The following is a 26,279-nucleotide window of genomic DNA, read 5'->3' as shown; positions in this document are numbered from 1 at the left end:
CAGTAAATATCCATTCTGTACCTTTCAGCAGTCTAATCGCAAGTTTAGACGCCTTTTCCACAATCACTAACCGAAGTTAAAGCCTAAAGCTTTCATAAAAAACAGTAATCACTTGATTATCAAGAAAAAGTAAGGTGCACGAACACCCATACGACTTTCCTTTGCCGATTCTCTAACCTAATGTTAGGGGGTTTTCCAGTGCAATTGTAAATTTAAAATAGTTAAGTAATAATTATCTTAATATGAAGTTTAATAATTGATAAATTAAATAAAATCCAGGTCGGTCATTGTACTGAGAGATATATAAAAAAACGTACTGCATACAAACTATCTTGCTATCAAAGAATATATCATTTTCTTTAAATAAAAAAAAAAAGTCAGAAATAAATCAAACAGTGAAGTAGTGACAAGTTGCACAGCATCTACCCCAATTCCTTCTCGCCAATCTAAGATATATTTCTTCCCGGAGTTCTCAATATCAAATTTTTGCAGCAGAAAGACAAGATAGTCTCATACTTTACATTTTATATGAATTGCATGTGTATAAACGTTTGGAAAAATATTTTATACTTTATATCTCTATATAATATTAAAGTTTTTCTATTTTATATATTTATTTCAATTTATAAATATTAGTATTACTTGTTTATATTACCAACTATAAATTTTTACTTCTTTAAGAAAAATCTGACATGAAGTCTAACTCACAAATTTTCTTTTACTCAAAATATAGAAGAAATTTACTCACCCCCTTTTTCAGAAGTTCATTAAACAAAGAATCAGGGAATATGTTTCAAGTAGAAGTGATAATTTTTTCTGTTTGTAATGTCACGTTATAAAAATGAAATAAAATCTTAGAAGTCTTTTGTGAGATAATCTTTAACTTCGGAAAATTCTATTCGGTAAAGTGGCCTTCTAGCCAGCTGAGTTTCTTCAAATGTGGAAATTCAGTTCCAAATTTTATTCTTATTTATACCATACAAGTGACGCGGCAGTAAAATAAACTTTGATGAGGCGCTTTAGAGGAAAAGCTGACCACTCTCTCTTCTAAACTGTCCTATTTTATCGAATTTTACTAAAAACTTTTTCAAATAAAAGATATTACACCAAGTTTGAAGGAAATCGTTGAAGCTGTTATTTAGAAAATTTAAAAAACAAATTACAACAGTAAAGTGATTGTTCCGGTAGACCTATTTTGACCAAAATCTTATTGTTGAATCTGTCCATTTTTTAAATTTTTAATTACGGTGAATACTCTCTCACACATCAACCACTTTTTCGGACTCAGAGGACCTTAAAACAAATATTTCTGATCAAAACTCACTTACATTTTTTTATTAACAGATATCAAAACCCAACACTCACCCATCCTGCATACGGTATTGCAGATGTTGATGTGAACGACAAATTTAGATTACATATACACAGTCAAATGTTTTAGCATTTACCTAATGCTTTAGCTCATCACAGAAACGGAAAAATACACACACACACACTGACAGCCTTCTCAACAGTTTCCTTTCTTTGCGATCCGTCCATTAAATAAATTCACAAACACAAGTAACTCAAAGGAATCTCATACGATCTTTTTATGTCGCTTGTATTTTGCTGTCTATTTACCCTTTTCATCTAGGGGAATAAATACGTTTCCAAGGAACATAGGACATCAGGATACTTTAGATTATAGAAGGTTCACTGTCTGAAGGTACCTTTTCAATTCCTACAATGATGTATTTTATATATATCAGATGTTCTAAATAAAGTACTTCACATAGTAGTTTTGACGGCCAGTGAACACCAAAAGAGGTTTCTAAATAATGGTTCTTTTACTCTCTCAAAGGGGAAGTAGTGGCCGAGCTAAGATCTAATCATTTATTTACTTTGAAAACATACAGAATAAATTAAATGACAGGATGTAGCTACATTCCTTACAGTCAAATATTCCTCCACCATCAGCTACTCTTTGAAGATGTCACAAATCAGCTATCAGGAATTAGTATTTACAAATGATAAGTATCCAGTCTTGAATATAGCCACCTAATTTTGGGCCGATATGGGAAGTCTCTAGAGAGAACATCTGGCGAAAACCTGTACTCAGGGACTTTTCTGAGGGACGCCATCTCTTTTACCTGCGGTTTTTCAAGGTGGAGTGAAAAATTATTTAGGGCCAACAAGCGAGTTTATCCCACTAGCCTCTGGTCAACCTCAGCTGGTCATTAGTTAGTACGAGTATTAGAACGTTTGCCTAGCCAACTTAATATATATTTGTCTTCTCATAAGGGAGGTTTGCAAGGGAGAAAACTTCTAAATAGGTGAAAACAAAATACGAAAGGAAAAAATACGACTTTTATACTCTATCTATCTCGTAATTGCAATCCAATTGCTAGTTTGCGTTGTGAGGCTTCCGGCTCTTGAAGTTCCGAGAAAACAATTCGCAAAAACGATTGTGGAGAAATTCTGGTTCTGTAACAAGGCGAAGTTTTTCTCATTAGAAATGCAAAGGGAAATCACAATAAGCTTAAGCTTTTTTTTCAAAGGGTTGTTATGCCAGAGTCTCTGAGCAAACTTAGAAAGAAAATGAAATAGCCTTTCTGTTTGCGAGTGATGGATAACGCGGTTGATCTAGTAATGAAGAGAACTAGAGAATAGAATTATCAAGGGAATGGTACACAAGCCCCTTTTGCTTCGTGCTTTGGAGAACATGACCCACCCAGCGTTCCAAAAAATAAAACAAAACAGCTTTTTTGAAAAATTTATTATTGTGGAAATGTTTTAATCATAAAGATGTTTCAGATTAAACTGAGTTTTTATAACTTGTGATCCCTGTAATGAAATCAAGTACATTGTAATGTACTCACTCCTAAGACAAAAAAGGTTATATCAAGATTTTAAAGTGCATTGAAATTAAAATGGAAGTGAAGAAACGGATGAATTAGTGCCACAAAAAAATTTAAACGAAAGAATAATTTTTTCAAAAAGTTAAAAGAGCTCTCCATTTTTTCCCCTAAATAGTTCCACAATATTACTTCTAAGAAGATAGGGTAAGAAGATGGTCCTTAGATAACGCTGTTTTCTAATTATGTAAGGAACTGAGAGCATGTGTGTCAAAGCGAAAAAAAGGGATAGAAGTGAATGAAAGGCGTTAATTAGGAAAGGAAGGCCCCTTCTTTTAGGGTTACGTCTCACTAAGTAAGTAGAGACCACCACTACCTTGGGATGAATGAGTTGCAGTGGGTTAAAGGCTCTATCATAAGTTCGCAATATCCTTGGAGAACTCCAAGAAAACCTTCAACACATAGAACGAGTAATCTCTTTGGAACAAACAAGGACACAACGATAAGGGTCACTTTTACTTTGCTTTGTATGAGAGATTTTAATTTTTTTTTTAATTAGTTTCAAAGAAAGTTGGTTTAACAAAAACTAGTGTCTAAAAAAGATGTAAAAAAAAAAAAAAAAAAAATTGTTTGAAGATTTGGCACAAATTAGCATAAATCAAATAATTAAAACCAAGAGGTTTGAACTCTTTTGAAATTTTATAAAATAACTGTTTTCTGGCGTCCCAACAGCTTTAGAGATGTAAAATTTTTAAAATTAGAACCACATTTCGTCTTATCAGCTATAGTTAACAATAAGACAAAATCTTCAATTATTTCTATTTGCGTCGACATCTTCTGCACCTTTAACGTTTACCTTTGTCGCCAGCTTCCATTTTATTACTGGCAATAGCAGTCATGCCAGATTTTGTATAATTTTTTTATCAGAAAGTATCTTCTATTTTGAGGAAAATGTATCACAAAATTTAGTTTAAAAAAAAAATGGTCCAAATAAGAGTATTTACAAAATATCTTTAAAAGAAAAACCTCAGGAAGCTGAAAGTTTATATTTGAATTTATCCCCATCAGGGTCTTTGAGTTTGTCAAAGACTCACTTGATCTTGACGATGGCTAAGTCATGTGAAGACACATTCGGAGTCACATTAGAAGAAGGTAGTTGGAGTAATGTAGCGTGGATTTCTCAGTTCGCCGAATACCGCTTTACTTATAAATACTTTTCATTACTTTTAGTACTTTTTATTTGTTAAAAAAAAATGTTTATAGTAAAGTACGTGCTTTCATTCCCGTCTACGAAATTTAATTGGTATTTTTACGTTAAGCCTTGCCTGGAAAATAGCCAATTACTTCACTCAGTCCCATCAGCGAACCCGACCGTATCTTAGCGACTAGAATATGTCAAAGGAAGATATGTACCATTTAACTGAAACCATTCTCCCTTTTTTGAAATTTTCACCAACATGGCGATTCGTTTTTTGTGAACTTTGTAGTTATATTTCACGCAAATATTTAAAAATATTTAAATTTTATTGGTATAATTAAAACTGTCCGGTAGTAATACCCAACTTTATTTTTCAATAAGAATGTATTTTGAGTCATAACATACTATAGACTAATTTCTTTCTATTGTCACTACATTGTAATGTACGGTTCTACAAACTGTATAAAGGGATCAAGAGTAAAATATGTTTTAAAATTCTAAGTTTAACTTAAGTGCATAGGATAGAATTGCAGTAAGAGCTAGTCTCTAAGTGTGTTCACATGAGCTGTTTTTCTAATCCCATCAGCAACTTTTTTTTCTCTCACATTTTGTTACTATAATATTTGCACATGCAAGTAAAGCAAATAAAACAAGGATAAAAAATAGATGTGAACAGAAAATATTTAAATAATATAGTCCAAGAGAGAAAACAAAAAAGCTCTAAAACATTGTCATTTGTTTTTTTACAAGAGTTAAGAGAGGCACTTAGACAACGCTCAGCCTTGTCCTAACGAGCACAACTCAACGAGCGGCATGGAACAATTTACATTCCAGTTATACAGACAGTGGATTTTTTTCCACCCAGATAAACATATTAAAAATAGCAGAAGAGTTATACGATAAGGATTTTTTTTTATTGACAAGGACAATTCAGACTGGATATAGAAAATTAGTTTAGTACAGACAAATATTAAGTTCTGTTACAATTATTTTTTTTTTTGCCAGATATTCTTTCTTCAAAAAGTTTAAAAAATATTCATTTAATTTATTTTAAAGCTTAGCATCAAAATGATTTAATAAATGTTTACAACCTCATCAAATTGAAGAATAATGACAGACAACATATTGGAATTACTTTTTCGTTTCTTTACTGCTTGCTATAAAGGGGTATAAAGAGGAGGTATTGTAATCGTGCAGATTTCCCATTAATTTGAGTTATCGCTGATAATGTATGCACTGAGGACTACAAAGTAAAAAAAAAGTGTATGTCTGTGGGAATATATCCATTATAAATCAAAGACAAAAATTCGCAGCTACTTCAAATTCGAAATTTAGCTTAGGCGAGAAGAAAGGATGTCACAGTAAGGTTTGCATCAAAATTTGGTTACCAATAGTGCCAATAGAATTTTAAACGGCTGCAACGATTTTCTTAAAACTTTTATTAGTTACATCTATAAATAGAGCTATAACTTTTTCTAGGCTGAATTTCAATATTTGATGAAAATGGGTTGTCTGGAAATGCCACTTTACCGAACAGAATTTTCCATTCTACAAGATTTTCTCTCAAACAGCTACTACCATTTTAAACTAGAAGGGATTTCCCAGGAAATTCTATTAAGGGTACTTGCGAGATGAGTTGGGGTAGATTGCTTCTAAAGTGATAAGAATTAAATATAAACTCAAACGTTTGGAGTTTGAAGATAATTTGTGGGTTACAACTTTTGCGAACTTTGGAAGAGCAAGCTGTGGGTGTTTATATGCGATTGTCTTGTGCGGTGTGAAGTTCTGGCCAGTTGTACGGCTTAAACTACATTACCAGTCAAGCTCTTGTAAACATTTAAAAGCTCACTTAGTGTCCGCTTATTGGGTCACCAGTTTTTCAAACTTTTCTCACCCTTTAATAAAATCTACACTACACTTTTCTACTAAACTTATTAACACTTTCCTATCCAGTCGAGAAACACTAAAATAAATTCACTGATCAAAAAAAATAACCTCAAAAGATATAGATGAAATTAGTTTTATTTTTAGAATAAATAATAGTTAATTTATTAAGTGATTATTTTATTGTTTCCAACACTTTGTACAATAGTGCTTCATCGTAAACTTATTATAGTATTCCCTTCTTTTAGACTTAGTAAAAGAAACTATTGCTATCATGTAAAAAATTCTAAACTGTTTTTTCCCAAAATTCATATTTTCAGAACAGAATTCAGAAAAATTGAAAACCTGTCGTCCTTCTCTCAGAATATTGGGTTAAAAGAATTTTGAAATGTGTACTTTTCCCTCCATTTTCCTAAAGCAAATAGTTAGTTATGTAGTGGTACTGATGTCTCCAATTAAAGTTTCTGCTTTGTAAGAATGCTTAATTGTATTTTAATTAGAACTGCATGTTTTGCTATTTTTGCAGAACCTTGAGATAAACCAGGAAGCTATTTCGGTTGACTTTCTTATGAGTTCAAACTATGACAAAGCGCTGATAAAAATGATCAAAAAATGTATGCTGTTAAGGATCAATACTATTAGTGAACACTAATGGAAAACTAACATAAATTTTGATCTGGATTTTGACCCCAGAGATTGCTCACGGACCGAATGACCTGTAGTAACTGAAGATCGTGGAAGCTGGCCCTTCTCAAACGGTTCGGAGGTTTGCAAAGCAACTGGACGTCATTTGTTCTATACTCTGGAGTTCTGGACGGTTTAAACCACATTGAAAAGATTTTTAAAAACTGGAAGAGTGGGTGCCTTATAATTTGAACGATAACTACAAATTGAAGGTTTGTTTTCACGGGGTTTGTGCACCTGTATGACAATATGAACCTTCTGATGTGTGGTTGGGCAATGCTGAGTCACACCCAGAGTTCAAAAAGAAGAAAATATAGTTTTAAAATTTAATTAAACTAAAGTTAAAATTTTGAATTTGCAGAATACAATTGCCACATACAATATAATTGTAAGAACTGCTGTGTATGTAATTCACCTCAGATTTTTTAAAAATTAAATAAATCAGAATTGAGAATTAAGGGATGATCCCAAGAAATCTGTTCACTGTTTAATGGATCATATGTGTGTAGATTTTCAAAAGATGAATGGTGAAATTTGAAATCAAATTCAAACGCAATCAAGGAATCTCAAACAGTTCCTTTACTGGTATAAATTCTGCAAATAATATCAGTGAAAAATTGATACATTGAAGCAAAAATCTAATTTATTTTCTTAGTGGAACCTAGTGTCACTAATATATTATTCTCCAATGACAAGTTTAGAAATAAAGTATGCATAAATAAAAAGTTCTCGGATATTTAATAAAAAATAAAATAAAAACGTGAATGTAATTTAATAATATTTTTAGCAACAATAAGTCAGAAGAGGAGAGCAAGGTATAGATAACAATAAGAATTTAAGGCTCTATATCAAGCTCGCAGATAAAGCTCGTTGGAAAAATTTCTCCATTACTAAACATTAATTAACAAAAAAAAAAAATCGATATTCTGTGGTATAATAAAATCTATTTTTCAACAAGATAAAAATTATTTTTCTTTAATCATTGAGAATGTAGCGCAACAAAGTAGACTAGCCTAATTCAATTTTCTATCTGTAGTAGATCTCTCCAACTTTCCTTTGATGTCTCCAACTTGTTTTTAATATAATTCTCTTTTTCCTCTCTCTCTTCTTTTTCATAATTCTGTTTTTATCATTATTTATTGGTTCATTAATTTGGAAAAATTTTCCTAATAAAAAGTAGTGACATTCATCGAAACTCCTAAATCTATTTGTCTAAGAAAATGTAGTCAATAAGGTGATAGACAAGTTTACTACTGTATTAAGTACGAAAATCCTTGGTATCATTTTCAACTAAATTGCAAAAACAAAGAAAATCAATCAATAAGGCCGTACTTTCGGCTAATGGATTGTAACTATTAAATAGAGTAGTGGGTGTACGTAACAAATGATAAAGATTGAGCTTCCTAAAGTAGTTCGTGTTGAGGTAGACTGTTACAGAGATACTTGTACTCAAACTCAGCGGGCCACAAACATTTAAAACTGTTGATGAAAACTAAATTTGGAAAACTTGATACGATTGCAGTACTTCCTTAACCGAGAAGAAAGAGAACGAAATATGTAATAAATTATATACTGGTACTTATTTATTGCATTAAATTTATTCTATAGCTCTTTCTTTGAAATCTCTTCTTATACTTCCTTTTTCCTTGGGAATCGATATTATTAATATTAGTATGATCAAAATGTGTTGCTACTGTGCCTGGAGTTTTCTTTTCCAAACGTGAAAAAAAAGAATGAAATATCGCCTACTATAGCCACTTCCAACTGTCCATTATTTATATACCAAATTCTGTCAAATTATATTCACTACTGCGGCAAGGTAATGGTACAAAAATACAAACAGATGCGCAGAAATAAATTTTATTTTTATTCAGCTCCTTCATCGTTACAACTGAGGAATACATGAAAAATGAAGGATAGAAATGAAAAAAATTATAAAAATGAAGTTCCATATTTTGTATTTATTTTCAACAGTCAGTAAAGCTAAGGACCACAGGAGTAAAGGGATGGGCAAAAATAAAAACAACTAGCATATGTACTTGGGCGCTAATGACTTGGCAGATATTAATTAATTTGTAAATTTGACAAATTTATTCATCCAAAACGATAAATTGATGAAATAATGGCATTATCAGTTGATAAGCAAACAGGACAGAAGAGACACCAACTTTATAATGATAATGTAAAAATATTATATTGTCAATAAGCCCAGAAGATGACCTAGTCCCTAGGTCGAAATCTCGGCAAAATAATAACTGAAATTGGCATTATTCTTTCTTCCTTCTGGATTAATGAATCATGTGACCAGAAATGATGAAAAATACGTTCTTTTTATTATAATTATTTATAAAAATGATTTTGCTAAACTCGATGTTTGCATGAACAGTTTTGTTCAACAAGTGATTTCTAAGGGCTCAGATCTTGAGAAATTTATAGAATGCTTCAGTTACATTTTCATTTAGAATACTGTCAGTACACATTACTTTTGTACCATTTATATGTATTATAACTTAGTTTAATCACATTTGCTCCAGAGTCTAATTTGAGTACAAGTTTAAATAGCATTGAAATATTTAAAATTAAATACTGTTGACAAGGATCCTTTTTAAAGTAGAATTTTAACTAAAAGTATTAAATGGTAAATTGGTAAACAAAAACTATGTCTTTTTATTTCTTTCTGAAGAATTTTTCTATTACCTTTAACTTCAAAATAATTTTCTAGCAAGCCTAGATCTTCTACATTTACTGTTTTTAAACAAGCAAATAGCAAGTATTAATAGCAAGTAGCAAATATTAATCCTGTTGCATATCCTTCATTATGTTCTTCTAGCCAATGAAAGAGAACTAACTTTAAGTAGCTTGGTCATCTGCGTTAATTATTTTATGCAACCATTTAAGAGCTGCCTAGATAAAAAAATTCAATATGAAGTATCAACCAGTTCTTTTGTATCAGAGACATACTTGATTTCCCAAGGCCCTATCATAATTTATATTTAGACTGTTTATTAGACAGTCCATGCGGTATGTTCAATATCTATTTCAGTAAACCGGACGAAACAGTTTACTCCATTGTCCCAATTCTTTAGATGTATATTTGTATCACAATTTAGGTTCTATGTATAAAATTCGACTTAAGAGTAATTGGTAAAAAATTTAAAGGAATTTAACGAGATGGAACCTTTTAATAGGGATTTTTTTAGTGTTTCAACTAAATATTTAAAAAAAAAATGGAAGCTACAATAGCAAAGGCGAAAACTAGACAGCATCGAAATTTTTATGATGTTAAAAACTATCAATATTTAGCTTTTTTTAAATAAAAAAATTAACTATAATTTATTGCACACTACCTTAAAAAAAAGGGTATCTGTTACTTAGACTGTAGTTAGACTAAACATTAACAACTAATTTAAAATTTGAAGTAAAAAAAAGGTATATTTATATTGTATACCTGAAAAGCCACTTTGTTGAAACCATCAGGTCTTATCAATTGGTCCATTTCTAGAAAGATGCAGACGGTGTGTTCTGAAGATGAATAATTGAAAGTTACTTCGCCGTGGCATAAAAATACTGGTATATTCGAAATGACGATTACTATCCATGTGACCAATATAGCGGTTATGGCATTCTTTTCCGTTCTTATTAACATGGACGCTATTGGATGTACAACAGCCAGAAACCTGTCCAACGACATCAGTACCAGAGTATATACGGACGCGTAAGCAGTGACTACAATTAAATATTGTACCATTTTGCACCAGGTATCACCGAACGGCCAAAATGTAAATATATAGTCTGTGGCTGTGAATGGCACGCAGAAGACAATAAATAATAGATCTGCTATAGCTAAATTTATTATTAAAATATTTGTGGTGCTGCGCATCTGTTGGTTGACCGCTACGACAATGACCACCAAAGCGTTACCAAAAAGGCCGAGTATCACAATTATACCGAATAGAACCGGTACGACAATCGCCACTATTTTTTCAGTAAGTTCTGGTGAAATTTCTTCCATAAATATTTCTGTATCAGTTACATTTGAATAGAAATTTCTCATATCGATATTATTATTATTGAAATTATGAATATTATTATTAAAATTTATAGTATTATTTGTGAAATTATTATGCGGATCATATTTTATAGGAGGCATACTGCCGATCGCTCCGACAATAACGGACGCTGGTGATCCGCTCATCTCAAATTCACGCGGGCTACTGATACTATCGCCCACTCGGAGATCCCTTCTTTACATCTGCCGCCTCTTGCCGCCTCTTCAGACAACACTAGCGCCTCTAGAGTTCCACTCACTACACATCTAACTCTTTTTTCATTATTATAAATGATGATTTATATTTCTATTGAAATAATTTGAATGTGTGCCATTTTTTTTCTACATCCAAAATTAATATTTGGATACTTTAAATTTAAAAAAATAAAATATAATTAAAAGAGTTTTACGCTTGCATAATACGCGTTACTGAACTCGTTATTCTCTACTTACCAACTCCCAAACTTTACCCTTTTCAAGGATTTTCGCCACGAAGGTTTAGTTTTCATACTTTCAGTGAAGGAAAAGCAAAAGAAGTGCAAAAGATTGATAGCGCCTGGAACTTCTTCCAGGTGAATCTTCATTCACCATCTTCTCAAACACTCAGACCGCCTCAAAAGCGTTGGAAACTTCAGATCGAAGATCGTCATAAGCAAGTAATTGAAGGCGGCAATACAGTTTATTTTCTAGAATTTCAAAAATAAATCTAGCTACAATCAAATAAAAGATTTTATGTAAAACTTATTAAAGATAGCTATTGTATCATAATATCATGTACTAAATTTCTTTCTTTTTTTAATAATTATTTTCTACTTCAGTTTTAAAGAAAACAAAAATAAATTCTATTAGTGTTAGCATTAAATTAAACGATACGGTGCAGAGGAGCGAACTTGAAGAGGAGAAAATAGTTTTTAAAAATTCTGCACTATTAATAATTGATTAATTACTGCAACTATTAATCAACTGAATTAATAATGTTTCATGGCTATAACTTCTAGTTGAAATGGTTTGACTTTAAATTCAGCTAAAATTTTTCTCATCTCGCTAAATGAAATAAATTAATAATATTGGAAAAGTATTATTACTTACTCAAAAAAAAAATCCACAAAATAACATTTTCCTCCAAGCCAGTACTCCTGATACTTTCTCAAACTGATTGCCAAGTTCAAACTTAATTCAGTTATTGTTTTTGAGCTAAGTTTAGTTTCTTAAAATAACCCCACTGATTATAAATAATCCGCGCGTGCATTTTACACGTGGAAGATGAAGAACGAATAGTTTTAATTTTAAACATTTCTACGAGAAAATCGATTTTAGGGCTGATCAGAGGGGCCTCCTTGGGCTTCACTTTAAAGGATTTTACGGTTCTAAATCGTACTAATATTATCAAAGATAAAATGTGTAACCAAAATTCCGAATTTGATGAAAATCAAATTACAAAAAGTGACTCGGTTAAATCATTTTCTAATTTTAGTTTGTGATGATTTTTTATGAAAAACTGTTTCCAATAGTTTTTTACATCTTTGTAAACACACGAAATAGGCATTAAACCAATGAGGTAATTTTAGGAGATCTCTGAGAGAGCTGGCACGTCACTCTTTTATATATTAGCCCTTATTGTACGAGTAGTAAACGTGTATAACTTTAAATGAATAATTAGCAAAGAATCTAAGTTTGAATGCAGTTTTAAAAAGTTAGAACATTGAGAATTTGAGAAATAGAAAATCATGTGACTGTTTCGTACCAGATTTAAAAATAATTAATTATGTAAATTCACAGAGGAGTGTCTATTTGTGGGAAAAGTCACTCTTTTGAGTTGGATAAAAAATTATTTTCCTGAAATATTAATGAAAGAAATCTGGTGCGCATCCTATAAAACTTTCTCTATCATAAATTTCAACGTTTAATGGTTCAAACTTCGGATTCTCTATATACGTGTTTATTTCTTCCAAACAGTAAACAATTTGTAAAACCGTACATCACGACCAATAGCGGTGCCTTCTCCCATCACCTGTCTAGAGCTGCCCTAAAACTCATAGTGCTAAAAACATTATTACCATTAAAGTTACAGGGCTGCACATGTAAACTAATTGGCATTTTAGAGTGAAAAAAAGCACATATTCCAGCAACATCTTTAATCAAATTAATCGGAAAAAATATTTTAATAAAAGTTGTAGAACTGTATGCCAAGTTTAATGGTCGGTACCGTTTTCAAGAAAAGCTCAACAAAATGCAAAAAAAAACTCTGATAGTTGGCGGATTACCACGTTAATTTATGTCAGGACCAAAGGAGGTACTAAAACCAAAAGTAAATTCTGAGTTTTTTCTAAAGCTAGTGTTCACTCATACGCAAAAGACCATCTCCTGAAAACCACTTGTTTAGACACTTTTCTACTTCTCCAGGAAAATCATATAGATTTTATTTAATTCAAACTCTACAATAATTATCACTATTTCTTTCACATTCACAATCTCAGCTGAAAAATATATGTACGTGCTAAACACTCAGAAAACTCGTTACTTTATACTCGTATCTATTGCTATTACATGTCGGAAAATATTAAATGGAAAAGTACTAGCGCTTCGCAGTCTTCAGAATGTTACGGAGGTAAACTCCTGGTCTTTTAAAGAGATAAATTGTATTCTGCTGCGATTCAGAGAAAAGTGTTTGGAGGTGAAGAGAGAGCAAAATGGAATCAGGTGTGGTTAGTGACAAAAGTTCCCAGTGTTTTTTCCAATTGGTAAAATATATTATTTAGCGAATAATGTTACATCTGTTAGTTAGAATTTCATTATAATAATTGTAGCTTATCAAACATTATTTTGACATTTGAATTACTACAGAATGTACCGATTAAGATTTCAAAATATAGATTATAGAGACCCATTATGAACTTAAATGATTCTTGAACCATAAAGAAATGTTTGATTACTCAGATTTTAGTCAATCATAAATCAAAAATTAGAACAAAATTGAAGGCCATGAATTTGATACAATATTTTTTAAAACTATACCAAACCAAATCCATCACTGCGAACACGCCTCAGTTTTTTATGATAATAAAATCAAATATTTAACCCTTATTTTTTTTAAACCTAAAACTTAAGTTGTATTTGAGTAGTTTATGTTTAAGTTACGTTATATGTTATGTACTTAGCCATCAATAAATAAACTGCTTCTTATAGACTTTAAAACCTAAGTTTAGAATGTAAAATATGAAAAACCTATTTTAAAATTTAAAGTAAAAAAATGTATATTTAAATTGTATACCTGAAAAGCCACTTTGTTGAAACCATCAGGTCTTATCAATGGGTCCATTTCTAGAAAGATACAGACTGTGTGTTCTGAAGATGAATAATTGAAAGTTACTTCACCGTGGCATAAAAATACTGGTATATTCGAAATGACGATTACTATCCATGTGACCAATATAGCGGATATGGCATTCTTTTCCGTTCTTATTGACATGGACGCTATTGGATGTACAACAGCCAGAAACCTGTCCAACGACATCAGTACCAGGGTATATACGGACGCGTACGCAGTGACCACAATTAAATATTGTACCATTTTGCACCAGGTGTCACCAAAAGGCCAAAATCTGAATATATAGTCTGTGGCTGTGAATGGCACGCAGAAGACAATAAATAATAGATCTGCTATAGCTAAATTTATTATTAAAATATTTGTGGTGCTGCGCATCTGTTGGTTGACCGCTACGACAATGACCACCAAAGCGTTACCAAAAAGGCCGAGTATCACAATTATACCGAATAGAACCGGTACGACAATCGCCACTATTTTTTCAGTAAGTTCTGGTGAAATTTCTTCCATAAATATTTCTGTATCAGTTACATTTGAATAGAAATTTCTCATATCGATATTGTTATTATTGAAATTATGAATATTATTATTAAAATTTATAGTATTATTTGTGAAATTATTATTCGGATCGTATTTTATGGGAGGCATACTGCCGATAGCTTCGACAATTGCGGTCGCTGGTGATCCGTTCATCTCGATGTCACGCGGGTTACTGAGAACCTTCGCCCACTGGGGACGCCCTACTTTACATCTGCCGCCTCTCACCGCCTCTTCACGGAGCACTAGCGCCTCTAAAGTCCTCTCACAACATACCTTACTCATTTTTCATTATTATAAATAATGATTTTCATTCCTAATGAAATAGTTTAACTGTTAGCCATTTTTTATTCTTGTCATTAATACTTTACCCTAAAATAAAAAAAAATACTTCTGATCTGATTCCAAACAACTCGCCACATGGTCAAAGGCCAAAGACAGAAGATTTTACTGCCGAAGAATAAAACAAAGATTGTTGTCGTTAAAGAAAGAACCAATAAGAACTAACATTAAATTTGATAAAATAGAATAGATAAAATGGAGTTTTTCAGTCCCTCCAATCACAAATCTAAATCTAATTCACATTTGAAACCCTACCGAATTTATCTTAAAAACCGTTCGATAATCATTTAATTTATTTTGTCTTATATCTAACTTTTCTCTTAAAAAAACCAGGACTTAAACTTCATTTTGATGAACCAATCCTATTGCTTTATGAAAAAAAAAAATAATAATAATAATCAAATATATAGAAAGTATATTGATTTGTTCTCTCCTGTTAGTTTTGTTTTTAGAACTTCTTATTTGATAAAATATTTAGAACTTTAATAATTTATACAAAGAATCATATCATGCAAGATTTCATTAATTCATCATCAGCGTTTGCTTCATCTGTCTAATGTACAGAATTTGACTCGCACTAACCAAGCTTCTGTCAAAAGTTTACTGGTACCGTATCGGCTAAGTCAAAGATATTCTGTTTCTCAAATCGAACTACATCTTAAACCGATATCCGGGCACGATATCCCGACAGGAAAGACTTCCTGGGAATGTCAAGGCCGATTTAAGAAAAAGAAAATTTAAAGTTCCTCCTTCTCTCTTAGCTCTAAGGCAATAGAGTATCTTAATATAGCTCACTTTTGGAATGAACTGGAACAGTACGTTTAATCTAATCAAAAACAGGAATTAATTACGATTTTCCTGGCCAGGCGACAGAACTATAAATTGATTATCTCCTAATGCAAATAATTTCTACTAACCTTCTCAGAAAGGTGATTAGCTTCTGTTCGTTTTAAAAAATTAGTACTGAAAGCTAGGTCACTTCCACTTTGTACTTCTTGCCGAGAACTTCTTACCGAATGGGAAAAACGGGCAGCGAGAAAAAAATCTAAAGTAGAAAGAAAAAAAGATAATCAGAAAAGTTTTCTAATTTTAAAGAAATAAGAAAAAAATGAGCTCTATATATCCAAGCTTTAATAAATAAGAATGAACATGTCAGAAAAACAAAGCAAAGAATGTTTCTAATTTAACTAAAAATTGTAATTTAAAAATTACATCAAGATAAAATGACTATATAAAGATTTTATTCGTTTATTTATTGCTAACAGTGAATGATGAGTGTAGAAAAAACTGAAATATACTTCAGTCAAAAGAGAAGTAGAAAACTTGTAATATCAGCCAAAGAAGTAGGTTATTAAAAAACAAAAAAATATATACATTAGGTAAGAAACTTTATTCATTGATATTTTCATTGGTACGTTGATCTGAAATGTTTAGTGTTTTCTTCATTGAGGTACAATCTTTAAATTCCATGCAGACATTATATTTAGAATTTCTATTCTTAACGAATGGTTATTTGGCAGTTGTACAATGCGTAATAATCAAAAAGAATTGATTGCTACTAACTTATAAAAGGAGAGTATTTACCCTATTGGAACACAATGGGAAAAAGTTCTTAAAAACTTTTAGTGCTTTCAAAGACGAGATGAATTTAAAGGGTAGAGAAAATTTATTCCAAAACACTGAGAATAATAATAATGCTCGTTAGCAAATTGCGAATTGGAAAGAAATATCTCATCGATCTTTGACTTTTTCACTTCTCAATCCTTTGAGAGAGAAAATTTCTTCCTAATAATTTGCGTAAATTTATAATGAAACTTTAAAAGAAAATTTGAGCTTAATAGATTTTATCTAGTTGGCAGATTGACCGAACCGACTTACTTAAATGTATCGCATAGATTATCAAGTTTAATTTTTCTTTGTCTTCACGAACCAATAGCATCTATGGCTCCCTCTAGTTGAAAAACCCTTCCAGTCCTGTTTGCCTCTAGGATGCGGTTTTGGTCTGGAATCTGAACTAGTAAGAGGGAGATTCCCAGATCGAGTCCCGCGTGAGGCTAGTTTTTTTTGGTAAAATAGAAATAGTACGTAAAATATGACTTTTCGCCCTCCATCCAAGACACCTAATTTGTTATTTGGAAGTTAAGCTTCGTCTAAAATGTTGATGATCACTTTATTAATTTACTTCCATAAACTATATAGAATTTAGAGGTTAAAGTTGTTTTTAATTATTAATGAGTATCAATTATTGTTTAATTTAAGACGAGAAAACATCTGAGTCTTTGGCATCCGGAGCCTTTTTTCCGTCCACTATCTTCCTTTGAATGATTCATTTATTAATTTTTTCGTCATGCCAAAAAGAAAGATATTTTCTGAAACAGATTCTTATATCTTCTTAGAAAGTAAGCAAATTCATTATTCAGTAAATGAAGATTTTGAAAATAAATGTTTAAAAAGTCGTCAGACTTCACTGCCGTAATACCTAGCTTTATAATACCAATTATAATTGATTTGTAAATGCATCTAAAAGCAATTCTCTAGCATTCAGGGAGATAAAGATGGGAAATTATAAATGATTTGTTTCAATTATAATTGGGAAACTGCCAATAGAAATAAATCTTCATAATCTACACTTAGGCCAAAGGCCCCGAAACACTGGTAATGCTACTTTAGGAAAACTTATTGGGAGCAATTTATTTAAAATTTAATTTATTTGTTTTTCGTTTTTTGTTTGTTTGTTTGTTTTTTTTATTTATATTGCGACTGCATCACGTAGTTGTTTTTCATAGAGATTTTTGAAAATTAATTGAAGAGTAAAATAGGCACTACTTTATTTTTTACTTTAATGTGCTTTTTATTAAGTCTCGAAGTTCAAAGGAGAAGAGCCTCATTTTCAAACCACATACATTCTATAGATCAATTTTAGAAACAATCTAATGAACACACTTACATGACCAAGTAAATAATGCTTATTAGAATTAAAAAATCACGTCGTTGGTTAGAAAATATATTTATGTATCAATTACTTAATGTGAGTTCTAGTCATTATTCAGTTAGTAAAATTTTAATTGTTGTTCATTATTTTTGGTGACTGATTCATAGTTTCAATAGGATGAAAAAATAATTGCCATTTCAGTCGTGAAACATTTATTCTGCCGAGCTTTCCTAGGTCAAAAGCTCGGCAGAATAAATGTATCACGATTAAATCTAGATGAGTTAGTCTGGCTAGACAAGTAAATTCTAATCTAATTCTAGGTTTTAATTATGATCAGTTTTGAGTTTCACTTATTCCGCGCAAGAGGAAATCTTGTTTTAGGATTCATTTCGTTTCTGGTTCCCCCGAAAACACATATACCCTAAAGTTGGAAAAAGTGAGTTATGTGTAGAATGTGTTTGAATTTGGACACTATAATTGGAAAGGCATTTACACATTACATAAGCAATAATGTATTTGTAGAAACGAAGAGAATCTTTTATATCCCTCAACCTAAATCAAATTTTACAAGCACGGTACTTGGATAAAAAAAAATGTTTACAAGAGCTGTCACCAGATGCCAGCACTAACTGGAGAGGATAGACTGCAGAAGTCTAAAGAATTACAGAAATATACTTGTCATTTCCTTCTAATTGTGTTTACTAATTTATAAAATTAATATTAAAATCATAACCCTAGTTATTATCAATGATTTTTCAGTCTATTGCTCTTATATTTCCGCCTTTATAGCGTCTCATTCCAAATTTCCACAACGCTGAGTATGTTTTGATTTTTATTACCTAATATTGATTTGAAAATTTTAATAAAAGACCGAGTCATCAGTTACTAATTGCTTTCGTTAAGCAGGGATCAGAAAAAATAATTACAAAAGTTTCTGTTTCATTATCTAAGGCGTCCACTGATTTAATCAGTGAATTTCACCTGATTATTTTATTTCATTTCTTACTTCTTTAAAGTGTATTAAAGCTTTGGCTTGGAGAGGTTTCAATTAATGAGCAACCGCTTAAAAAATTTCAGCACAGTAAAGAAAAAATTTATTTGACTATTTTATTTCATCGATTGTTGCCGAATCTAAAAACTTTACATAGCACCTCTAATTATATTTCTGATAACTTTTTATTTTTATTTATTTACGAATTCGTTTTTATTTCTCTAAATTGTACAATACTGACGCCAAGTAGGATATAAACGTAATGTATACATTTAATAAATCTCGTACACTAGAAGATTTGACAAATTCGTTACTAGAAAGTCATTTGTATGTCCATAGCAGAAAAAAATTGTAATTGATGTGAGACAATTTTCTATGTCCATTAAATGCAGACTATCTTGTGCTCAACAATATTAATTATAACTATATATAATAATACTATAATTATACTATATATAATATATAGTATAATATATTATAATGACAAAATTCCTAATTTTAGCTGAAATAATGTTACTGTAACAGTGATTTTAGAAACAAACAGGGGTGTAACACAGTTGTCTTTTGCTCGCGGTTAATGAAATTATTCATAATTTAGCAAAAGTAGGATTTTCTTAAGTGAGTAATAAAACTGAAATTAGAAACACATTTCTGCGTAGCCTATGGAAACATGAAACTCAACTCTTGACAAAATTCTTGTTTATAAATAAGTCCTAATGCGATATGGTTAAGTTACTTAATATTTGGATTAATACAATGATAAAATACAGTAAATCTAAAAGATTGACAGCATAGAAATTAGTTTAAGAAAATAATCAAATTATATTTAAATAAATAAAAAATTGAAATTTTATAAATTTTTATATTAAAAAAATTTTTTATATTTATTTACTAATACAATATATACAAATGCAGTGCTTATCATTTATTTCAGCCATTTTACTATCCAGTAGTTCTTCTTTCCTGAAAAAATAATATATATAAAAATTTGTTTAGCAAAAAAAAGTGCGTAAAGTAAACTAAATCTAACAGGTTACTTTCTATTAATATGATGAAGTAAAAGCTTTTGAATGATGGTCTTAAAAAAACTAAGAAATTCCCTCTCTCAGATATTCTTTAATTTATAATTAAATAGTATGCAAAGTGAAATATTTACCAACTCGCAAAAGGGATATATCATTTGGTAATATGTGAACACCATTTACAAGAATTTCCTCAGGATTTCTTGTTTTGTTATGATTTACATAAAAGCCACCAGCGTTTATTATTCTTTCTGCATCCGCTTTATAAAAAAAAGAAAGAAAAAATTAAATTACTTCTACAATAGTTGAAAGCATGAAATTTCTAAAAAAAAATGAAATAATTACTTTCTGTAGGGAAACATTTTGCCGCTAATGCCATTTGCCTCACATTAATTCCTGGCCTGAGCAGTATTTCAACAATGGGCGCTCCTTTAAATATTGACGAAATCTGGGAGGTTGTTAGCGAGCACAGTACTTTTAAATCGCTATCATACATTGCTGAGGTTGTTTGACGAGCATCTGCCAATCCTTCTTCTGTAACACTGATTACTATAAGGTGTTCATTCTCTTTTTTTCCGATGCATTAATGGATATTAGTAAAAATTAATACCTCCATGTACTAAAAGTGTGATCTGATCCGCTAAATGTTTTTGAGCCCTTCGTTCTTCAGGTTTAGCCTTTATTTAAAACAATACAAATTCTTGATTAATGTTACTTGAATTATAATTATTTTCATGAATTAGCATTGCAATTTTTATTCAAATATGTGATGTTTCCAACAAATAAACTAAATTTTTTGAGTGTATGACTATTTGATTGTTCAATATGATTTAATTTAATTAACCTCTCAAAAAAACTTTAAAAGAAAAACCCTTTATAAGTACCATGTGCCTATTCATCAGATCAGTTATCTCTCCAAGTTTCATGAAGGTAAGTAGTTTCAGCAGCTGTTCAACCTGTGCATCTGGTATTCTAATGAAATACTGATAAAAGTCAAAGCAAGAAGTCATGTTAGCATCAAGCCAGACTGCATTGCCGGCTGTTTTTCCAAATTTATCCCCTGCTTCTGATTTTATTAAAGGCAATGTTAATCCTAAAAATAAATAGTATTCGTGGTAAATAATAAAATAAATTACATATTATAAACTTCGATACAATCTTTTCGGACAGTTTAAAACGTTAAATTTTATCATTTTCGATAGTAAACGAATATTTTCATTAGTGAATGAATTTTTACATGAATGGACAATGAAATTATTATTGAGAGCACAGGTTTCTGTATATTGTCATTCTCACAGACAAAATCCTCAGTAACTCTTCGTGAAAAGTGTTCACATTTTACCAAATGACGTATTTTTATCACGAGTTGGCAAGTTGGCCAATTGCATTCTAATTTATGTCTTATTTTCTTTTTCTCTTGAAAGGAATCATTGAATTTCTTTAGTATTATTCACACTTGGGCAGGAAATAAAATTAGTTTTATTTTCTTTACTAAAAACATAAGAGCCCTTACGTTTGATAAGAAACTTCCAAATGACGTTATTTATACCTGAAGGATCCTGCTTCGATCAACAGTCCATTAATGGCTCATTATTATTATTATTATTATTTAATAATACAACAAATCAAATTGTACCTTTTGAAAGTAGAGCACCGAATGATACTTAATATTTTCCAATTCATTAAACTTAAAGTCAGTCCAATTTTAAGCCACTCAAATGTAATAATAAGAAAACCTAATGAAAATTACACATTTTACTACCACTTAGAGCAACAAAATAAAATGCAAAAAAAATTTACCATAAACAGCTTTTCCCAAGACCTTAGAAATTAGATCATATCCAGACATTATGTTTCCCATTTGATCACTGCCTCCAACCTGGAATCCCAGAGTAGAAAAAATTACTTTATAGAAACAAATAAAGTCTATTATTTTCAAGCAACCTTTAGAGAATATGCAACTTACATTTCACTTATCTGTGTTCACATTAACAATATGCTTAATGTTAGTCATTAAATAAGAAAAATAATTAAACAAAACATACTAAACGTACCTGAAATCTACAATTATAGTTTTTAAATAGATGTAACCAATCAAAAGCCTGGAATACTTGGTAAGAAAACTCTGTATAACTCATGCCCGCTTCTGATTGCAGTCTGCTCTCTACTGAGGTGCGTGATAACATTGTACCCATACGAAAATGGCGACCAATACTACTTATGAAATCAACTGCGTTTTTATTTTCATACCACGTTAGATTATCAATAATCCTGTAAAAATATTTTTTATGGTACATTGCAAAAGGAATTTATTTGATAACATTAGGCAGATCTAAAGAAGGAGAAACGCTTTAATAATCACGCTGCACATTATAATATTATGAATTTATTTTTATAAATAAACAGAACCATACAGCATCTGGTCATTGAAACTCAGTCTTCTCAATACAATGCCAGCCTCCGTGTAAGTGTTTTCACATTATAGACAGTCAGATTTAGAGCTTACAAGAAGAAAAAATCCAAGGGCAAGCTGACCTCGAAGCCTGAACCTTCGTGTTTTATGTCCAGTGTATTATCAGTATCACTAAACTTCACGAATTAACTGATTGTGCATGAAGGAAGTCAAATATCCATAATAAACTTTATTTTTTTTTTAGAAATTAATAATGAATTAGCAAATACCTAATTGGGTTCAATGTCTTCCCTGACATAAAATACTGTTGATGATTTTCAAACAGCCTAGTTAGATTCTTGTTCAAACTATGAATATTTTGCTTGATTACATCTTTTTGCTGTTCGTCTCTTTCTTTACTGCGCCCAGAAGGATCACCTATTCGACCAGTTGCTCCACCTAACTAGAAATAAGGAATCTTTAAGCCGTAAACAACTACACAAATACTTAATGAAAGCTAATTGCAAAAAAGTTCAATAATTTCTTACTAAGGCAATAGCATGATGACCACCTCTCTGCCAGTGTAGAAGATTTATAACAACAAGAAGATTTCCTAAATGTAAGCTACTAGCTGTGGGATCAAAACCTGCATATACACACTGAGGACCAGCGTTACATAGATCTACAACTTCTTGTCTGATCCGGACAAAATAAATCAACTAAGATGAATAAATAAATAAATACATCATAAATAAAATAACTTACACTGATGTGCTAGGAAATATATCATGGTACATTCCTCTTTCTTGGAGTCCCATCACATTTCTGCTAGAGATATATCTAGCTAAAAACGGAAAGTGCACTAACAATCTCTTCTGTAACATTTTTAAAACAAAATTTCATCACATTATACAGAAAACAAAAATAAAATTGAAGTTGGTACTGGCAACAATTCGAAATTCGTTTATAACCAAAAACATAGTACATAACCTACCTCCCACATGTTTTCCTGCGAGGTTGCATTTAAAAATTTGTATCGTTGCTGTGCATTACGTAGTGTCTAGTGTGCACTGGAAGAAGAATGGTGAGAAGCGGAACGGTAGCCTACGTTTTCAGAATTGCTGAAAGTTTAGAATTAGTTAATTAGTTTTTTTTAGAAAAGATTACTTTTACTTATTTAAGAACATATAGTTAAAAATTGTTTCCTTGATTGTGAGGTTTTCGTGAGAAAGAAGTTTCTCAACGTTCTCAGTTATTTTTTCAGAGATAACATTCTTTTGTTCTGTAACTTTGTTAATAGAGATATTCGTTTAAAAATGAGTTCAAAGAAAGCAACTTCATCAAAGTCGAAAACTTCCACCAAGAAAATGGATCAGAATGAACAACTGTATTTATTGATTTATAGTTTTATTTTTCCTCATATTTCATAATTTCTCTTCCCACTCATATAATTTTCTCTGCAAATGTTGTAGCATTCTTGCAGCTGCAGCTGCTGCTGGTGAGAAAGGTTGTTTCGATGAAGATCTTCAAAAGGCTCAGCCATCTTTATCAAATGAAGAAAGAATAACTATAATTAACAAATTAATTGCTCAGGTAAATAGCCTTCAGTATTTCCTTAATGTTACCTAATTACTCTCATTCGCAATTGAATTATTTTCTCTATGTACAGAGGTTACTTGATATATACCAAGTGGGTGGAAAACTTGCTTATAAAACAAAGACACAAGATACTAGTGAGCCTTCTGATTTGAAAGGAGCAGATAATGAAGAAAAGATTGTTTATGGATTAATTAAAGAAGCGGGTAATAAAGGCATTTGGATGAGAGATATAAGGTTTAAATCCAATTTACAACCAACAGTTCTCAATAAAATTTTGAAGAGTTTTGAAAATAAAAAAATCATTAAAGCTGTTAAATCAGTTGCAGTGAGTGAGTTCTTTTTAAACAATTACTATAAGATTTTCAAGAATAATCATTCCTGATGCTTTTTTTAATCAATACTATCTGCGTCAGTTTTGACAGGCACCATTCTTAATCTTTCTATATAAATAAACCGAGAGCTACAATCTATACAAACTTTTTTTTTAATTTGAACCTAATGTTCTAGGCCCATAAGAAAAAAGTATACATGCTTTTTGAATTGGAACCTGACAGTACACTTACAGGAGGATCGTGGTACAGTGATCAGGATTTCGAATCAGAATTCGTTGATGTGCTTAATCAGCAATGTTATAGGTATTTAAAATTTAAACTTTACATTTTTTAGATCATAAGAACATGAAAATATATTAATATAAATAAACACATTTTTGTTGACTGAATGCATCATATGTATCACTACTTAGTGATAGATGTAAAGCAGTAGATTCTTGTCGTGGCCCTTAGTAAAGTTTTGTACACAGAATATTTAGGTGACAATTCTCTTAAACATGACACACGGACACTCTCGGATTCTCTCACTTGGTAAAGTTAGATTCTATTGGAGCTCGTCCATGAGGAACTAAGGAGCTCAAACAGTCTTCATGTAAATTTGCATTTTACTCAGCTTACAAAACCATTTTTATGAAATATGTTGTAGGTATCTGATCGAGCTCAGACAGAAGCATGAATCTGATCCCTCCATTAAGAAAAAAGGCCCAGTAGTGTTCTATAACCTGATTTCAGCCAGTCCAGGTCAAGTGTGTAGATTTATTTCTGAGTTAGGTATCAGCAAAGTGAGTGCCCAACATTTTAACTGTTTAACTGTTTTTGGATTACCATGGTATTGTTTTTATAATAATTTATAATTATTTAAGGTGGCCCTGTCAGAGGAAGATATACGCACGATCCTGGATACTCTACTATACGATGGCAAAGTAGAACGAAGAGTTGTGCCGATCGGTGGAGGATACATATACAGAGCTGCAGAACGTCTGGTGGATTCAGCTGGCCTTGTATGTTTACCTTGTGGAGTTTGTCCGGTAATGTCAAGTTGTAACCTTAAAGGAGAAGTTTCACCTCTCTCTTGTCCTTATCTAAAAGACTGGGGCTTAAAAGTCATTGTTAAACAACAAGGAGCTGATGATATTTGAATCTCTAAATTCCATTTCTCTTTCTCATAAGCTCAACTGAAAAAGTCTTAAAGGAACAAAAATATTTTTTGTTTTTGTTTTTTTCTTGTGAAAAGCTAGATATGAAAGCTGCTTTTATTATGAAATATAACCTGTAAATAGCTATTAAATTTTTAAACATAGTCGTCACTTTACTTTTATGTTTATCAATATTTTAGAAGTTTATTTATTAATGTTTTTGAACCACGTTATCGCCAATTTTCTTACTAAGGAGTAATTAACCTAAATGTTTCCTTCAGTTTTGTGTAACTTTTAGTTGAATTTAATCACGGCCCAAAACGTGCGTGGGCTACAATTATTTTTGTGGATGCTATTGAAATTTCCCTATCAAATACGCAGGATAGACAGAAAAACCTAAAGCTACTTTTAAATAAGTTATTCTTATCTATCATCATCTTTCTATAATATTATTATTTAACAATAATGGAAAATGAAGAAAAACTATATTACTTCATGGGGACTTAAAATGGTATGAATGGTTGCGCAAAACTATCTTATATCGGAGGTCACGAATGAAGATGTGTATCTGCTAAAAATTGTATCAATAATTCAATATTAATTTCGGTTGAAGATTTTTCTTTTGTTTTCTATAACTTCCTAATTTACCATTTACCCAATACAATAAAAGGTTTGTCTTTTGATCTCCACTTGGTTATTATATCAACTGAAACAGTTTCCAACGGCGCTTTTGTAAATGTGTCAAGGATAGATTACTCATTATTAGGTCTATTGCTTAATTACTAGTAGTTCCTCCGTTGATTGCTCCAGTTTATACATTGTCTTTTCTAAACGTTGGCAGCTTGGAAACATGGCGCAAGAAATCTGACACATTTCTTTTATAACTTAATAAACAATAATGTTGAGCCAACATTGTTTAGTTGAGTTTTAGCATTATTAATTATATTTTTTTATTTTATTGATGAAATAATTTGGTAAATTTTGAGGTAAATGGAAGTTTCTTAACGAAACATCCTTCCATTT

At 31.0% G+C, this 26,279-nt stretch overlaps 3 protein-coding genes across 6 annotated transcripts in view; 1 reads left to right on the top strand and 2 right to left on the bottom strand.

The window, feature by feature from the left end:
* AstA-R1 (allatostatin A receptor 1) overlaps positions 1-14,817 on the bottom strand; it is a 295,256-nt gene extending 280,439 nt beyond the window's left edge. For 2 of the 3 annotated variants that reach the window (XM_074141330.1, XM_074141331.1), the window contains exon 1: positions 13,920-14,817. In XM_074141330.1, coding sequence (XP_073997431.1) covers positions 13,920-14,795 — 876 coding nt within the window. In that variant the 5' untranslated portion in view covers positions 14,796-14,817. Of the gene's footprint in view, positions 1-10,048; positions 11,202-13,919 lie in introns of those variants that run through there. The other variant, XM_074141332.1, reaches the window with a different exon arrangement.
* Positions 14,818-18,855: 4,038 nt separating this feature from the next.
* On the bottom strand, positions 18,856-23,188 carry TyrRS-m (Tyrosine--tRNA ligase, mitochondrial). Of its 2 annotated transcripts, none has more exons than XM_074140567.1 (10): positions 22,955-23,188; positions 22,738-22,885; positions 22,480-22,652; positions 21,852-22,068; positions 21,598-21,676; positions 20,682-20,890; positions 20,408-20,474; positions 20,143-20,346; positions 19,932-20,057; positions 18,856-19,738 (listed from the first exon to the last, which is right to left on the bottom strand). In XM_074140567.1, exons 1-10 carry the CDS (start codon positions 23,071-23,073, stop codon positions 19,701-19,703), a joined length of 1,380 nt encoding a protein of 459 aa, XP_073996668.1. In that variant the 5' UTR covers positions 23,074-23,188; the 3' UTR covers positions 18,856-19,700. The 2 variants fall into 2 exon arrangements, with proteins under 2 accessions (XP_073996668.1, XP_073996669.1); XM_074140568.1 differs by having other exon boundaries at positions 20,143-20,331.
* A 37-nt stretch (positions 23,189-23,225) lies between these two features.
* Positions 23,226-25,420, top strand: Polr3F (RNA polymerase III subunit F). Its single transcript, XM_074140570.1, has 6 exons — positions 23,226-23,576; positions 23,662-23,782; positions 23,859-24,113; positions 24,296-24,423; positions 24,767-24,902; positions 24,984-25,420. The coding sequence occupies exons 1-6, from the start codon at positions 23,506-23,508 to the stop codon at positions 25,257-25,259; spliced, it is 987 nt and encodes a 328-aa protein (XP_073996671.1). The 5' UTR covers positions 23,226-23,505; the 3' UTR covers positions 25,260-25,420.
* The last annotated feature ends 859 nt before the right edge of the window (positions 25,421-26,279 follow it).

Source organism: Rhodnius prolixus, unplaced genomic scaffold, assembly GCF_049639745.1.
Source record: "Rhodnius prolixus isolate KJV_2025 unplaced genomic scaffold, Rpr scaffold_6, whole genome shotgun sequence".
Classification (NCBI taxonomy): domain Eukaryota; kingdom Metazoa; phylum Arthropoda; class Insecta; order Hemiptera; family Reduviidae; genus Rhodnius; species Rhodnius prolixus.
This window is presented reverse-complemented; position numbering and strand designations above follow the sequence as displayed.